We start from the raw sequence: 18115 nt of genomic DNA on the forward strand, positions 1-18115 counted from the left end.
TGACCCCGGGAAAGACTGGGGCGGAGGGATCAGAGCCGGCCAGCCGCTGTGCCATGAATAATACACTCCCTCTGTCAGCGGAACTCTTCAGAGGATCCTAAAGCAACATTTGGAGCCATCAAAGGAGTCCTGTTGGGAACCCTGTTTCGTTACAACCAGAGCATCCACCAGGCAGCTGCTAGCTCCTCGCACTTTTCTTTGGCTCCCGGAGACTTTGAAGTGTCTGCAGAACCTGACCTAGGAAAGCAGCAAGCAGGAACGTCCTGCCAGGTTCCAGGGAAATAGAGATTCTGTTTTCAATTAGGGTCTGATTCCCCTTTCCTTGGTCCCGTCACTGCACAAAGAAGGCTTGTGAGGCTGCACCCCCCACCCCAGGTCCTAAAGTGGGGGAGTGGGCAAGCCGGAAGACGCAAACCCAGGACTGCTGCAGGGAAGCTCACCGAGGAGCTGGGCTGACCCGGGAGGGACACTCCATGACCGCCACCCTGATCCATCGTTGTTCGTACAAACTCGCGGGCAGCTCCTCCCACGTGCCAGGCAGGCGTTGCCCTCTGGGCAGCAAATATCAACGTGCCCATCTGCTCTCCAGAGGGACAAAAGCAACGCCAGTGTGGGTAGGCACTCACTTGGTGGTTTTTTTGTAATATTTTATTTATTTATTTGACAGACAGAGATCACAAGTAGGCAGAGAAGCAGGCAGAGAGAGAGGAGGAAGCGGGCTTCATGCAGAGCAGAGAGCCCGATGCGGGGCTCAATCCCAGGACCCTGGGATGACCTGAGCCAAAGGCAGAGACTTTAACCCACTGAGCCACCCAGGCGCCCCTCACCCAGTGATTTTTTTGAGATGATTCTCCTTAATCCTCGTAACAACCCTGAGAGGGGTATACTAGTATCATTCTCATTTTATAGATAAGGAAACCAAGCCCCAAAGAGGTTATGAAATGAACCATGAGTGCTCACTTCCACAGCACAGATACCAAAAGTACACATGTTAGCACTGTCCTCGGCACAGGAATGCACGCACACTGACGGGTGCTCCAGCCTTTTAAGACAGATATGTGGAATCTTAAAAAAAAAAAAAAAAAAAAAAAAGTCAAGCTCATAAAAACAGAGAGTAGAAAAGTGGTTGCTGGGGGCTGGTTGGGGGGAAATAAAGAGATTGTTAAAAGGTGCAGACTTTGAGCTGTACGATGGATGAAATCTGAGTATTTAGTGCAAAGCACAGTGTCTGTAGTCGGTAACGCTGCATGGTATGATTGAGGTCTGTGGAAAGAGAACAACCTAAATGTATATTTCTAATCTATCTATCTATCTATATCACTATATATCAATCACTATATATATGATTTATATATATATATATAATCACTATATATAGTGATCGATATGTTAATTAGCTAGATGGGACAAACCCTAGCACGATGTATATGTATATCCAATCATCACAGTATATACTTTAAATACCTTATGATTTCTTTTGGTCAGTTATGCCTTAATAAAGCTGAAAAAGGAAAGAAAAAAAAAAAAAAAGCTGAATCAGAAAGTTAAGAGCCAGGATCTGAAAGTTAAGAGCCAGGATCTGAACCAAGGATGTCCAGTCTCAGAGTCACATGCTGGACCACCCAACTGCCCTTCCTCGGGCCACTGTTGGGATGTCAAGCCTTCTGCCCTCCAGACACCTCTCCCCACACCGTGAGCCACATCTCACTACATTTCAAGTAGCTAGAGCTAGAGCTGCCCCAGCTTCTCCCTTAGCCTGAGGGTCGCCCGTGGGCGCAGAGAGGGGACCAGAGCCACCAGAGGCCCCCACCAACACACCCTCAAGGAAGTTGAGTCCACTTAGGCTGGAAGAAAGAAACTGAACCAGGGAAATTTCTGTTCTCTTCCTCCTCGTACCCTGGCCACATTTCCTCACCGCTGAGAGACAAACATTCTTCCTGCTGAGCATCTGGGCTGGGATCCCAGAGGTCGCCGCCGTACCTGTAGCGTAGAGGACAACGGCCACGTGCAGGCTTACGTCAGACCCCTCCCAGGGGGCTCTGGACATTTGGGACACTCAGGCAGCACCATCTCCTTGTTCGTCCTTCCGAGGGCCCATGTGTGTCTGGTGCTCGTGCGCCATGTTGGGTGGAGACGGCCATGGTGTTTATGGACTTGGGTTCTAGAATCTAGAATTCAGATCCTGGTGTTTTCACTTACAGGCGGGGGGACTCAGACTACTTACTGCCCCTGCCTTCATTCCAGTTTCCTTCCCTGTGAAATGCGGGAAGGGGTGATCCCCTCCTGGGGTCAGCACGAAGACCAAATGAGGTATCAGACGCGCACCGTTTGTGCAAGTTAGTAAACGCTCACTATGTAATAGTTCATCTTATTCTCACTTCCTGCCCTCTACTGTAAGAAGCCATGGGCATAAGGATGTTTAAATGTCCCTGCACCTGGAACTGAGGGACACTTGACAGAGCAGAGGAACAGGATGGCGACCTATGGAGGAATAAAAAAAAATGCCCCCCCTGGGGCCTGTGCCCAATTTCTAGCATAGGCACCCCCCAACCCCCAGTCCTGAAACTTTATGTCTGTCTGCTTGACCAGAAAAGTTGAAAGTGATTCTCTGAGTGTTCTGTTTCTGGAGAATTCTACGCAGGATTCTGAATTCAAAACATCAGTGGGTGACAATGAAGCCCCAGGTTCCCAAAACACACCTCTGCAGACTGGCCTGCCCAGGGCTTCTAAGTCAATAAGAGACAAAAGCAAAGGCCAAGGGTCTGCAGACTCCAAAAGTGACCTGTTAAGTAGCCAGGTTGTCCTCTGTGGGAATGCAACCCCCCAATGCAGGGGACATGAACAGGACTGTGTCTACTCTGTCTCCTCAGTTCTGCCTGCACTTGGCCTTTCTTAGAGCAGAGCTGACCTCTTTCCCAGATGCCCCAGTCCCCAGTTTCTGGGCAGGATCCTCTTGGGATCTATAGTCTAGCGGCACAGAGAGCTGGAATGCCACCATCCTAGCTTGGGCACTAACCTTAGCAAGCTTCCAGAGTCATTATACACTGAGGTGCTTGGGTGGCTCAGTTGGTTAAACATCTGACTTTAGCTCAGGTCTAGGTCATGATCTTGGGGTCCTGGGATCAAACCTGCTCAGTGGGGAGTCTGCTTGTCTCTTGCCCTCTGCACCTTCCCCCTCTTATGCTTTCTCAAATAAATAAATAAAAACCTTAAAAAAAAAATACTCATTATATACATCTTGGAGCTTCATTTTTACCTGAAATGGGGAAATCAGTCCTTGCCTATTGTGATGAGGGCCCCATATAGGAAAGACCGTGTCGAAAAACTTAGTGGGACCTCAAAGAGAAGAGCCTAAGCTTGTGTGGCCCATCAGGTGTGTTATGGACACTCGGGCACTGTGCTAAGTACTTAAGACATGATACCTCATTCAAACCTTCCAAAAGACAACGATCACAGCCATGTCATAGATTAAGTATACTAGGTTCAGGGAAGTGACATTCTGTCACATCGCCAGAAGTAGCAAGACCACAGTCCAAGCCCTGATACAATTCAGTGTAGAGCCAGAACTTTTTTTTTTTTTAAAGACTTTATTTATTTGATGAGAGAGAGATCACAAGTAGGCAGAGAGGCAGGCGGCGGGGGGGGGGGGGGGGGGGGAAGAAGGCTTCCCACAGAGCGGAGACCCTGATGTGGGGCTCGATCCCAGGACCCTGAGATCATGACCTGAGCCGAAGGCAGAGGTTTAATGGACTGAGCCACCCAGGCACCCCTAGAGCCAGAACTCTTAAATAGTATTTTCTGCAGTACCTTTCAACAACGAAGAGGCTCAGTTCACTATTTGTTCCCCATTAGTTACCCTTGCAAGGATGATGGCGATCACCGGTATTGTCTGTGCCCAAGGCCGATGTGTGCTGTGGTGCTTCCGAGAAGAGGCTCGGTCACCAGGAGCCCTCTCCAATCCTGCTGTGTCACACCCTGTCTTTGCAGTGCACCTCTACAAGTGTGCAGCGCAGCGGGAGAGCTGTGGCCTCTGCCTGAAGGCCGACCGGAAGTTCGAGTGCGGATGGTGCAGCGGCGAGCGCAGGTGCACCCTGCAGCAGCACTGCACCAGCCCCTCCAGCCCCTGGCTCGACTGGTCCAGCCACAATGTCAAGTGCTCCAACCCACAAATCACCGAGGTGAGACCCACAGGTTCCCAGAGGGGGCGGGGTGGCCAGGAGCCAGCCCGTGGTGGATGTGCAGTGGGTCAGGCATTCACACAGAAGAATTCAAAGTGTCCTGCACGTTTCATGTGGGGTGTGGGAAGCCTCTCTTGGGTGCTTCGATGGCCCGCGTCCAGGTGTAAGTGACAAGCATATGGATGTGTGCCCTCAGGCCGGTGTGTGAATGTGGTGCCCATCGGTGTAGACGCATACACACAGGGGAGGCAGAGCCAGCGCAACTCCCTGCCAGGCCGGCAGAGCCAGGTGGGGACGGGAAATTGGCTGCGTGGTGGGTAAACATTTCAGAGAGCAGGTTTAGCTTTTCTCAGCAGGAATGTGATTTCGGGAGCCACAATTAGCTCCGAGTTGCAAAGTTGAACACGGAAGGCGAAAGCGACGGCAGGCACTACATTGGCCACCGTGCCATTTCCCAGGATTTACTCTCTGTCCCAATTTGTTTGCGCATTTTAATGGAAAGAAATAGGTAATTAATTATCCTGGAAAAAAAAAAAGTGATGTTTCCTGAATAGCAAATTGCAAAGGCAGATGAATAGATGATGTGAATGAAAAAGCAGCTGCTCGGGGTTTTGAATGGCCTGGGAGAGAAATAGTTGTATTTAACTTTGGTTGCATTATGTGTTCATCACTCTTTGTGGCTCCTTATTCACCGACTGTCACTTGTGCTTTGAAACTAATTGCACGTTCCTTATGGGGACTGGGAATAAAGGCTCAGGCAGGTAGCACCGTGGTCCGCTCATTTAAGAAAGCAGTGAGGGGCTGCTCCATTTCTGCGTTTTCTCCAGGTGGAAGCACTGCCCTCTTCCTGGCTCATTGTCCTTACGAGCCAAAGAAAGCACCTTTGGCTCGCACCTATGTTCGAGTATTGAGAAGCTTCTGGAACCTCCATGTGATCATTTTGAAGCTTCAGATCTGTCGAAAGAAACCCCTCAAGATCAAATTGAGTGTTTTTAACCTAAAACGGGTTATTTGAAGAGGGAGCTGATGTTTATTTACTGCACTTGGCACCATCTTGTTTAATCCCACAACCACCGTGGGAGGCAAACCTTCTCACCTCCATCTTACAGATGACGAAAATGAGGCTCAGAGAAGTGGCGTGGTTGCTCTAGTTCATGCAGCTGGTCAATGGCAGAACTGGTATTTAAGCTTGATTCACTGAACTATAGAACTACTTGTAAAGTCTCTCACTTCCCAAGTAATGTAGCACAAGAAGCAAGGGCCTCCCCTTCCTTGATGTCCAACCTTCCTAGCTCAGGTAGACCAGGAAGATGCCATCCATCCACATGGCGGGACATCCCAGGAAAAGCACAGTGCGGTGGGAGAGTGTCTCCTGCCAGCTAGGTTCTCGTTCATCCTGGTGGGAAGATGCTGTGAGCGTGGAGAAGATGCAGCCCCTCAAAGATCAGACTTCCTCAATTTCCTTTTACTCATTTACCCCTGTTGGTAGGGCCCCAGCCTCTGCCCTAACGCAGCCAGCTCCCTGAGCTGCTCAGGGCTTCATGCCTTCTCCCAGATTCTAGTGATTTCCAGCAACTGCCAGAACCTGCTCTGCCCCAGGAATCTTGCAGCTGTACTTGTCGGTCTGTGTCTCTGCGCCTGTGGTATAGGGGAGCTGAAATTAGGCAGGGGCTCGCTTCAGTCGGCACCGCTCACCTCCACCCACCCTGGCTGCCGCCTCGGCCCAGTCTACTCCCCACCTGGCAGGGGTGCCTTCCCAGCCCTGAGGCAGGCTTCTCTCCCCGGGAAACCTCCGTCTCGGTGTCGCCCCTGCTCACTGACCAGGGACTGACTGACTGGCTGCTCCATTCACAGAGGACACCCAAGCGACATGATGCTAATTAACCCCCTGAGGTAATTAGGCTATAATTGATTTTCCCAGTGAACATCGCAGCGGGAGTCGGAGGCCCCAAGCAGTGGGGTCTCCTGTTGGCGTTTTTTTCAGGTGGAGGCTGTGGAGAAATGAAAGTGCGTCTCTGGGGAAGAGAGACAAATCCGTGGGGTGGCTCAGGCCATGCAGGGGACATCATTCGGGACAGGACATGCAGGAGGGAGAATCCAGGCCTGGAATATTTCATTCACTCGAATCAGGAACAGTCCCTTGAGTTTTGCGTCCCCTACCCTCACCCTCCTCCCATCCTTCTCCTGGAAAAGTCATCTTCATTTTTTTTTTTAACTTTTCATTTTTGAAATAAATTTAGACTTATAAAAAGGTACAAAAATAGTACAAAGAACTTTCCTATACCCTTCACCCAGATTCTCCAAAATTAACATCTTATATAACCACAGGACAATTATCAAAATCAGGAAATTAACGTTTATACAATAATGCCAGGTAATATACATGCCGGAGTCATATTGTGCCAATTGTCCCTCTGATTGTCCCCCTCTTCCTGGTCGAGGATCCAACCCAGGGTCACAGGTGATGTTCTGTAAGCACGTTTCCTTAGCACTCTGGTCTTCAGCCTTTTGTCTTTCACGACCTTAGTACTGTTGGCGAGTACAGGGCAATTATTTTCTAGAATATCCTTTGATTTGAAGATGGCTAATGTCTCCTTATGATTTAATTTAGGCTGTATACTCATGGCAAGGAGTAGTAACAAAAACGTGGAGTATGTGTAAGCAGGGCATAGGAGCCAACTTAAGTTGGCCCCAATAGCCAAATCTGGGACAATCTGAGCATGAAAAGAACTGATACTATTTGAGTATAAGCAATAGGATAAAATAAGAATCCTTGCTCCTTCTTGATATAAATAAATAATCCACGGGGGAGGTAGGAAGCTCTTCTACTAGAATTCTCACTCAAAAATGTAAAAGGACCTAGGGAAATAGAAAATCACCATTTGGCAAAATTCACAGTAATAATTATTTCAGGAAGAATGGCTGATGAATACTAAAATTGGTAAATGAAAGTATGATGAAAAAATAGGGTATTTACATATTCTTAAGCCATCTCCCCGCAAGATATGTATTAATCATAACAAGAAAAATAGACACTTTACAGAGAAGAGATCTGGTAGACACTACTTTTACCCAGTGATGGAAGTTAGTATCACCAGTAATGGGAAGAATCGAGCTCATGTGCCTCTCTGGCATTCGTGACCAAAAATGGATCATTTGTTAAAAGTAACTTTTAAGAAGAATCAGCTCATTTTCTTTACCTTTGCTTTCTTGGCTAATTCCTTGACGTTGGCATAGATCTTTTCCTTAATAATCAGAATTCTGTGGGATTCGTGCCCTTGCATACGTGCCTCCCCCTTGTCTCTGGCCCTTGCCTTCCAAATGTGTGCCCACCCGCTCTGTGCAAACCCATCTATGAGAGCCATTTACTACGAAGTCTGGTCCTCAGTCTGTCTTTGACTTTCACGACTTTGGTACTTTTGACGAGTAAAGACAATTATTTTATAGAATATCCCTCGATTTGAAGATGGCTAATGTCTCCTTACGATTTAATTTAGGCTGTGTGCTTATGGCAAGGAGTAGTAACAAAAATGTGGGTGGTGAGAGAGGAAGGAGACTCTGATGGCCAGCGGTGGCTGCTGGAGGCAGCAGGATTTCCGGTGCTGGAAACAGATGGGGGCCGGAATGGGCACTGCCCTGCCCAGGGGCAGAGAGATGGATGAATTGACCTCGAATGAGTTCTGTTTTAGGAAAAGGGGTGGACTCAAGCTTAGCTGAGTGAACAGCTGGGTTCATCCTTAACCCCTTCTCACCCAGCTGTCTCCATGGCAACTAAGCCCACCCCTAGAGACCTACCTCCTAGGGCAGCTCCACTGAGGACAAGTCTTACAGCCAATGTAAGAATTTCTCAGTCGGCGTAAACTGCAGGTTGGAACCCCCCTCAGGACTCACCGTCTGCTCCTTCTCAGCCAGCCCGTGGTGTGATAACGATGCTGTCCCCCATGGGGGGCATCCTAGGCTGCTCCCATTCTAGCTCTCACGCCTGTGTCTGTGCACGTGTCACCTGTTCCACCATGGGGACAAGAGACGTGCAGAGCTTCAGAGAGGCCGCGAGATGCCTGTCCCTTCACGCTGCTGTGCTTCCAGAACTGCTAGGATCTCAAAGAGGAAGATGGCACAAACCACCCACTAGAAAGGAAAGCCCAGCAGCAACATTTTCTGACGAGCTGGGAAGGGGCAGCATTGGCAGAAAGGAAAAGGAGACCGAATATGTAACTGGGGAGGAAAACGTAGGAAGGGTCGAGGGGCTCTAGAGCTCCCACGACAGAGATCTCCACTCAGAGTGACTGTGTTGGTCAGCGTAGGTTGCGGTGACATAAAACAACCATCGGAGCGGGTTTAAACAAGAGCTCTGTGTTGTCTCGCCGTGCCGGAGGCTGCAAGTCCCGGATCCAGGCGTCTGCAGGATGGGGCCTTCCAAGGGCCACGAGGAGGATCTGTTCCGTGCCAGAGCTGCAGTCTTGGCATTCCTGGGCTGGTAGATGTGCTGTCTTCATCACTGCGTGACATTCCTTCCTATGTCTGTCTCTGATTTTTGTTTGCTTGTTTGTTTGTCTAAAGAAGGATTCCAGTCATATTGCATAAGCCCCCACACTAATGACCTCATTTTAACTCGATGACCTCTGGAATCGCACCTCTCTCCAAATAGGTCACATCCTGAGGTAATGGGAATTAGGGCTTTCACATACGAATTTGAGGAGGATAAAATTCAACCCATAACAGAGCGTTGCAACAAATAAATATTCGTTTAATAAGTGACTACTGCATGCCAGTTGTTGTGCTAGGCTTGGAAGTTATCACGTAGATAAGTTAGTTCTGGGAGGAGAGGCAGGAGGTGCAGTGTCACTGCAAAATCCCAGCCTATCCCTGAACATAGGCCACCTGGAGGAGGCTGGAATCTGCTTGCCCACCAGGCCATTCTGCTTCATCCCAAGGACCTAGGACAGAGACTTCTCATCTACATGCTTTTCTGTTGTCTTCTGTGTAGAAGGAAGACTACAGCAGGGATCCTGGTCTTGACACCTAATGAGGACACTTACCTCAGGCCGGGGACATGAACAGACGTGAGCCCCATCCTAGTTCTGGGAGTGTTCACAATAACAGCCACACTCTCCTGTGCACCAGGACCTTTGCACACCTACCCAACCTAACAATCCTGCAAGATGCCCAGAATTATCTTCATTTAAGAGTTGAGGAGAAAGTAAATAATGCTTTGGAAAGTAAATAATTTGCCCAGAGTCACCCAATTCGTTAGTGGCGGAATGAATTCAAAACCAGGGCCTTCTGACTCCAGAATGTAGACTCACCCCACAATACCATGCTAGCTCTCTTGGTCAGAGGGATGGAGGAGTTTTCTCTGGCCATACACTTTTCCACCTCACTCCACTGTAAGTGTACCAAAAATATCTGTGCCCAGGATCAGAATTCTTCTGGAAGGTCCCAGGGGAGGCCAGAAAAGCTGGAAGCATTGACACACCCTTTATATTGAGCTTTAAGGTAACCTTTACCTGACTTCCTAGACATAATTAAGTCTACACTTAACTCCTATGAGTGAAGGGGGAACAGGAGGAGCATTTTGGGTGTGTTTAAACTTAGGGTAACCCCCTTCTTATCTATAGGATAGATGTTACTTTAATTATGTATGTTGATTAGAGTTATCAGACTTGATCTGGTGAGTTTCTGATTGTGTCTGTCAATGGGATGATGGGGTTGAGATCGAAGTTGGAATTTACAGAGCGTGGTGGTTCATTCTTTTTAAGCATCTGAGCTGAATCTGAGCCCAGAGGATGGGGCCTATGTAGCTCACACCTGCAGTGATGCTAGAGACCAGAGGGAAGAGTAAGCAAAGTGGACTTGAAATGCAAGGGCAAATCTCCAGGGTTGGGGTCCTCAGGGATTGGCCAGGAACCTATCAACCTTGGGGTACCAAAAAATATTCCTGTGCGTTTCTGAGCTCACCTGTGTTTCTGACTGCACTGATGCCAAGCTGTAGTGCAGCCGGTTTTACAATCATCTCTCCATCGACCCCATTGTAGATTTTACTTTATGAATTTTTCAATGTCATTAACTTGCCCAGTCCCTTACTAGTTGATGCTCAGGGAACATAAATTCTCTTTAATACTATCTTAGGTATGTGTAACTGGAAGAGAAAACCAAATGTGGAAAACCATGTGCATCGCTCTCTAAAACCAAGCAAAAATAATAGTTGATACAATATTTGTTGGAGATGATCCACTGCTCTTGCATTCCGTCTGCTCTCCATTTGCCCAAATAATTGAAAGTAGATTTTTTTTTTCTTTCCCGGATTCTCTCGGTTGTGAATGCATTTGTGAAATTGTTCGGGGAGTTGAATATTTACAAGTATTTATCCGTAAGGCTGCACCAGATCTCTGCAGGAGAGGCCAAAAGCCACCTGCCCAGGGCCAGAAAGACTCACTGCAAAGTTCCCAACAAATAAATAAATATGTCAGCCAGCTTTCCTGAGAAACAAGTCAGCACTCTGATCTCCCGTTCATTTATTTGCAGGCCTCATTAATATAACATCACTGCAACAAACAGCTAACGGGGGATGGTGTCAGAATGAATAATGGAGTTACTCTGCTGAGATAACAATTAGATTTTGAATGTACTATCAGCTAAGACAGAGCCAGCAAGGACTCACGCCGGGTAGGAGAGCTGGTGCCACCAGGGCCAGAGATCCCCGCAGAGCGCGTGCGCTAGGCTCTAGCCCACCTTGAAGAGTGTGCACACTTGCCTGCACACTTGTGCTCATACACATACACGCCCAAAGTGGAAACGAATGTGACCATTTGCCATTGTGCACCCAGCCAGCCTCCAGGTGTCTCTGGCCAAGTATCAGGATGGCATCAGAATGTGCAGGCACAGAGTTGGCGCCTCTGCCTTCTGAAGTCAGGAGAGCTCCAGCCAGCAGGGAGGGACTAAGTGGCTGAGTCAGAAGAAGATTAGCTGCCCCAGTACTGGCAGCTTGTCCTCCCTGGCTGGTCCTGATTGGGGGTCGGGCACTCAGGGCGTGATCCCAGTCTCAGGCACAGAAGTTTTTACTACAGAACCTGTCCATCAGCTGCGGGGTGTCTGTCCTGGAGCACCTTCTCTGGGCTCCCCTCCCTTGGCTGCTCTGGGAGGCTTTGATGTCAGTCTGTCCCAGGTGCTCTTAGGAAGCCTGTGTAGGGTGCTGACCTCCTGCTGGAGCCATGGAAGGAGCTGGACAGGCCCATCAGAGAGGCAGCCGTGCTGAGCCATCTCGACACCAGCCACTTGTCTTCTGGATTTCAGCTAGCCTGGTTTCTGCCTGGACTTCTTCACCATAAACTCGTAATAAGAAATATTGTATCTACCTTTCACCAAGTGCTCACTGGGCACCCAGAACTGCTTTTAGCAGCCATGTCATCTCATGTAGACCTTCTAACATCCTTGATGAGGGTGGTACTACCAGGATCATTAGCCCCATTTTACAGATGAGGCAACCAAGGCACAATGAGGGGTGACAATGTTATCGAAGACACCCCACTAGTAAGTTTTAGAACCAGGAGTTAACCCGCAGCTACTTGACTCTAGAGCCCCACATGTGACCTGTACACTATCCCTCATCTCTTTCACGGGCTCACTTAGGAAACCAGAATTCTCAGCCCATAGGGTCGGAGTGGGGGAAGGTGCCGGCACAGAGCGCTCTTCCAGCCTACCACCGAGAAGGAAAGAAAACCAGTCGTCCCTGCTCCAGGCATCAGACTGGACGAGCACAGGCAGAGATGACCAGAGGGCAAGGCCAAGGCGGGTGTGTGGACATCCACAGGGGGAATGGGGACAGAGAGGGGGTGGGGGAAGTGGAGAAGATCAGAGACATGGCAGAGACCAGCAATGCCAATGGCAGAGATTCTTGGAAAGTCGCACATTCTGGCCTTAGCCCTGGGAGAGGGGCTGGGGGAACCTGAGCAGAGGGAAACCCACAAGTCGACTAGGTTATGAGTTCTCCCAGCTGATGAACAAGGGGTCTTTTCCAGGGCAAGAGGAGGTCAACTCAGGCAGCGTCTTGTGGAGGCTGGAAGCACAGGTTAGGGGGACCTGGTGGGCTCTGCCGCTCACTGTGTAACCTTGAGCAAATTACTTAACCTCTCTGGGTGCTATTCTGCATCTGTAACAAGGAAATTACAATAGGACCTCCCTCGAAGCTTGTTTTGAGCCCTAAGTGGGATAGAATATGTAAAGCCCTTGGCAAAATTCCTAGTTCATGATAAGTACCTAATGAAATGGTATGAGAATATGCGATGATAGAGGAAATGAAATAAATGATGGCAGGCAGCGTTATCAGAATCTTCAGTAACAGGGGCCACTGTTCAGTGTCTGTCTTCCCTCCCACCATGTCTATCGGGCAGGAGCTGTGACCCAAGGAAGCCAGCTTCACTAGGATGGAAGCCGGGCCTCGTGAGGCCTCCACCAAGGAGCAGCCCTCCTCTGACCCCTTGGGCCCCTACCCTGCAGGAGCCCCCTACACTACCCTCCAAGGCTCCGCCCAAGTCCCAGGAGGGGCCCTGGGCAGCACTCCCCAGGCTGCCGGGCCCCTGGGCCTGGGGCACCTCGAGCGCTCCTCTCCTGGGTGAAGCCCGCCGGAGCTCCCCAGCTGTAATTAATGGGCCGCATCTGCTCCCGCCCTTGGGCGGCTTTGTGGCACAGTTCCCTCCGAACTGTTCAATTAGTGACTGCAAGAATCAGGGCGAGTGTAGCATCACGGCGGCTGCTTTCCAGGTCACAGCGCCCACGGTGGAAAACAGATACGACACAGTCTGGCAGGAGCCCAGGTCTGGCGGGGGTGCCCAGGAGCTCAGCGGGACTCCGTGGGACTGCATGGCTGGCAGGTGGGGTCTCAGGAGATGGAGAAGTGGTTCCCATAAGAGGCTCGAGGAGGCTTGGAGAGGACCCAGCAGGAGACTAGTTAGTCCCCTACCATCAGCACAGGCCAGCCTCATCCCACATCCTACTTCTCACCCATCTAGGCATAGGATGAGCTGATAAAAAGTCCCAGCCAGACATGGGCTACCCACCTATACACCTGGGCACCACCAGTGACTGCTTCTGGGGAGGGCATAGGGCTGCTGGACTGAGGCCTCTGCTGTAACCCATTTCCCACATTATTCTTACAAAGGCTGCATATAGACAAATGTTTTATTTTACAGTCCACTAAAAAGCCAGTGCTCTTGGGGCAGGGTCATAACACAAGTTCCCACAATGATGCAAATAAAGGTTTCTTGCAGGAGAAGAGACTAGTAGGGTGAGAGGTACCTAAATAGGGGAAGGGACCCCAGGGAGGGAGAAAAAGAGAAAAAATGGACCTGGAGACAAGATGTAGGGTTTAGCCTCCCTCTGGGACTTGCCCTGGGCTGGCCGGGTCCATGGTGTTCCAGGCAGTGTGCTAAGTATCATGGTATGTGTGACAAGCAGCGGGAAGTCATTGCATGGGCGCCATTTACTGTACTTCAAACAGGCCTGTGTACCAGCCACAAGCTTCTTTTGGGTCATTAGACTCTCAGAGGATGCCTGGAAGCCCCAGGGTCCAGAGAAGAGCATCTGAAATGATTGAAGGGTCTGGAAAACAAGATCTTCCGACAAAAGTCTAACAGAATGGCAGAAGCCAGGCCAGGGCGGCTTCGCTGCTGTCTTCCATACCTGGAAGGCGTCTGACAAGGAGGCAGGTGTTCACTCATCTGTTCAATGAGGGATCACACCAGAAGTGCACTTCAATGAAACTTGAGAGCAAGCGCAGCGGAATTTCTTGAGATTTGGTTGTTGCAATACTGCATTGCACCCGAACCACACATGGACCGGTCCCTAGAGAACACAGTTTGAGAACACACCCATCCCCCCGCTGTCTTTAGAGAACACAGTTTGCTCTGCGATCTGGTTGGGACCAGCGTTTCCCAGCAGTAAAGACCTGGGGATACTTACGCAGGGCTGCTGTGTTCCAGGCAGTGTGCTAAGTATCAGGTCGCTAAGCAAAAGTGAGATGTCTCTGTCCCAAGATAGTAATTATCTTATTGAGAAAAGAAGCGGTTTACAACCTGGCGTGCCCATGACTTTCTCGGGGCATTCACTAAAGGCAGTGGGAGTGTGGGAGCAGGTGCTATGAAATCTGCCCCAGGGGGTCAGAGAAAGCCTCACGGGGGAGAAAGCCTTAGCAGAGGCTTGTAGGAGAGGTAGGCCTTGGTCAGTGGACATGTCTGGCCAGTGCGGGGAGAAGCCTGTCAAATGCACCTGGCCTTTAGATCCTATAGCCCTGTGGACCCTTAGCTCTCCCCAGGAGCACATGCTGTACAGGAGAGAGCTGAACCTGAGCCCTGGGGAGGTGGGTCGGGGAGGGCACAGCGGGAGTCAGCACAGAACACAGGAGTGCCGTAGCCCTCTTCCCCTCACCCCCAGCAACAGCAGCTGCTTCTGGGCACTTCTCTACCTCATCCCCTGCTTTTGAGATCCACAGAGAAGTTCGATAGATTTCTGGTCCACAGAGAGTACGTGCTGAGTAGCATGGGGCTGAAATGATCAATATCTAAAGATCGCAGCTGATTTCACACGGGTTCAGCTCCCCTCCCCCTCTCTGCACACCCTCACTACACACACTCACACACACTCATCCACATCCCAGACTGTCAAACCGTTTGTTTGTGTGGGTGTCTCATTCAGAATTACTTTCCTGGAAGCATATTCATTGAGTTCATTGTGTGATGCTTTGCCTACCCCAGAATGGCTAATTGCCAAGGGAAAAAGAAATGGCTAGAAAGGAGGGAGGAAAGAATGAAGACCATTTTAGACAGGGCCAGTGTCCTCCCAAATTTATTCTGGGTGAAAGGGTGATGTCTGGCTCAGAGTATGCTTCCGCACAGGGCCCAGAATCCCCCAAAGCCAAGTTCCCGTCCTCGGCAGCATGGACAGGCTCAGGCTGTAGGATGCCTCTCAGGTTTTCTCTAGTCAGCCCGTGGGCAGCGCTCTCTACCCCCAGTCACGTCTGCGTCTACGTTCCCCGGTCCCTGTGTCCTCCTTCCAGAGAAACAGAAAGACTGCCAGCCTCTATAAACTCCCTGCCACTCCACCATCCCATATCTTCATGATCTGGGAAGGCACAGGTGCAGGGGGAACACGGGAGAGGAAACTGCCAGCTGTCCAGACCTGCTCTCTAACCCACTGTCCTGTTAGGGACTTTCCAGTGTTGTCTTCCTTAACCTTCAGAACGTCCCTGGGAAGGAAGTATTGTTATCTGCTTTCTGATAAGGGCCCTGAGATTGAAGGTCATGTTGCTCACATGTGGTAGAGCGGACATTCAGGCTCTTGTCTTGCTGTCTTCCTGCTGCAGGTGCTCCCCGGGTCCCCGGTGGGCTCTCTTCCCTCTCCCAGAGCAGCCAGCAGCAAGGGCCTTCTGAACTGGAGGCCAGGACACGTGGAGCTGGCCACCATCCCTCCCCTGCCTTGGTTCCCCTCTGTCAGTCAGTGGGGGTGGTCTACATAACTCTCATCCTGCCCTCTCACTCTCACCCCTGCAGGAGGCTAGCTCTCCCCTTCCCTGAAGCCCCAGAACTTCTTCCTGATCGGAAAGGTCCTCCTTGTAGTTCTGCAAGCAGGGAACTCCATCAAGTTGATCGTTATAGACCTATGTCCTTCTTCCAAGAGAACCAAGCTTCACAGATGCTACACACAGCACCCAGAATCTAATGTTGCTTTTAGGATTGCTTGTGGGCCATCTCTAGGGTGGATGTGGAATCCCACTGCTGTCTGCTCTGAAGTGGCATCCTAAAAGATCCTGTTCACTCTCTTTCTGGAGAGTAAGTCCTTTTCCATAAAGCCCCCCCTCTATAGCTTCTCCCTGATACTTGGTCCTGGGGTTTTACCACTCCACGCCATTGCTCAGACCTCAAGGCCATTATTCTCTGAGCTACCTGGAAGCCCTCAGGTGTTAGGGAATGTGTCTTACAGGATACCTTTCTCTGTTCCTTTGCACCCTGAGCCCAGACTTCCACCTTGACTCACTCTGATTTTAAACTGGGGAGAGCACACATGAAGCAAAGGCATGGAGATGGTTAAAGTGCTATGCGTGGGCAGGAACCGCTGGCAGGAATAGCTGGCATCTGGGTAGAACATGGAGGACATAGTATAAGATAGCAGATGTAGCTGAAGAAGTAACAAAGATCAGAACTTGAAGGATGAGGGGCGCCTGGGTGGCTCAGTCCCTTAAGCGTCTGCCTTCGTCTTGGGTCATGATCTTGGGGTCCTAGGATCTAGTCCCGCATCGGGCCTTCTGCTCAGGGTGGGGGGGGGGTTGGGGTGAAGTATGCTACTCCCTGTCATGCTCTATTTCTCAGATAAATAAAATCTTAAAAAAAAAAATAAATAGAAGAAGAAGAAGAACTTGAAGGACGCGTGCCAGGCCAGGAATGAGGGAATTTGCTTTGTCCGTGGTCAGAGCCATTAAAGGTTTTCCGAGCAAGCGACTAGTCACCTGGCCAAGGGTGCGTTCATGGAGGTCAGCCGGTGGCAAGTGGAAGTTAGCTCTAACATTGGACCACCTTGCAGTTAGTGCGAGTGAGAGCTGCTTATCGCCGCCCGGGAACACAGAGCGGGGCACACATTCAGAAGATGCCGGGGAATAAGATCTGCTAGTGCCAGGTGACTGTTATTTATTGTACATGGTAGGTAGGTGAGGGAAAGGAGACAGGTGAAGGTGCTTGCAAGGGTCCTGGCTGGGGGCACAGTGATGCCGTTAACCTTGAAAGAGAATCTGGGAGGATAATCAGGTTGGGAGTGGAAGGAGGAAAAATTAAGAGTTCATTTTCAGACACGGTGAAAAGTGAGGGGCCTGAGGGACATACCTGTGGAAGCAGAGATGTCCAGGAGCAATTGGATATATGGATATGGCGCTCAGGAGAGAGGTCGGAGCAGACGATATAGATTTGGAAGTCATCGGTAATGGAGACCTGGGGAATCCTTTCGCAAATCAAATCCTCACCTCCTCAGCTGTGTTTGGGAAATCTTGACTTTTACACATCAGTTTTGTTTTAAGCAAGGAAGACGTAAGCTGGGTCCCTCGTAAGCACTGGGCCTGCACGGTGGTTGCTTAATGCCTCGACCCCAAACTCCTTTGCCACCTACCCCAGGTGCCGGCAGGATAGCACGGAGCTCGTGCTGTGTGGGAAAGAAGACCCCCAGGGCCCCAGCATCCCCCAGGCCTTCTCCAATGACCCCTGAGGACTCTGGTTCTCCAGGTTTAGATTCCAGCAGCTGTTAGTTAGCTTACAAGTGATCGGCTGGCGTCTCCACACCCCAAACTAGCTATCTCTTTGCACATGTCTTCATGCCAAGACTGCAACACTTGCTAACAATTTAAAAAAAAAAAAAAAGTCTTTCTTCTGTAAACAATATGCTGGCTTATGCGACACGCAAGCTGGCTTATGCTTCTGCTCAGCTCTGGGCTGGCAGATGGACCCTGCGGCCCCTCCCAGGGACAGTCATGTCTCAGACCCCACCCTTGAATGTCAGAAGGGGACGCTGCGATGACTCGCCAGCTGAAGGAAGCTGCTTTGCAGAGCCTGCCAACGCTGTATATATCCACAGCACAATCCCCACATGCTACCTGCGAGATGGAAATATTTTTAGGCATTCCAGAAAGATTTCGTTTCACAGTTTTTCTGAAAGGTTGTAATTAACTGCAGCGAGCAAAAGAATGTATTTTTAAAAATAAAAGTGGGGGAAGGAGAGCAAAGCGATCACCACAGTTTTGTCAGTTCCATTTGGTAGGTGGGTTCCTGTCATCCAGGTAACTGGGGGAGGGGCAGGAGGGGCCTGTGGAGCTCAGTCCTGGATCAAAGGAGAACCGGGCACTTGAATTTGCTCAAAGCAAATTCCTTCTGACTGATGTCTCCTGCAGGGGCACAGAGGCATCC

At 50.1% G+C, this 18115-nt stretch overlaps 1 protein-coding gene across 1 annotated transcript in view; it reads left to right on the plus strand.

Annotated features, from left to right (window-relative positions):
- The window catches only part of PLXNA2 (plexin A2), a 212660-nt gene that overhangs the window by 152590 nt on the left and 41955 nt on the right, over positions 1-18115 (plus strand). Inside the window, exon 12 of the mRNA XM_059146058.1 lies at positions 3988-4178. Within this exon, the coding sequence (XP_059002041.1) occupies positions 3988-4178 (191 nt within the window). The remainder of the gene's footprint in view (positions 1-3987; positions 4179-18115) is intronic.

The sequence above is a fragment of the Mustela lutreola genome, chromosome 14 (assembly GCF_030435805.1).
Source record: "Mustela lutreola isolate mMusLut2 chromosome 14, mMusLut2.pri, whole genome shotgun sequence".
Classification (NCBI taxonomy): domain Eukaryota; kingdom Metazoa; phylum Chordata; class Mammalia; order Carnivora; family Mustelidae; genus Mustela; species Mustela lutreola.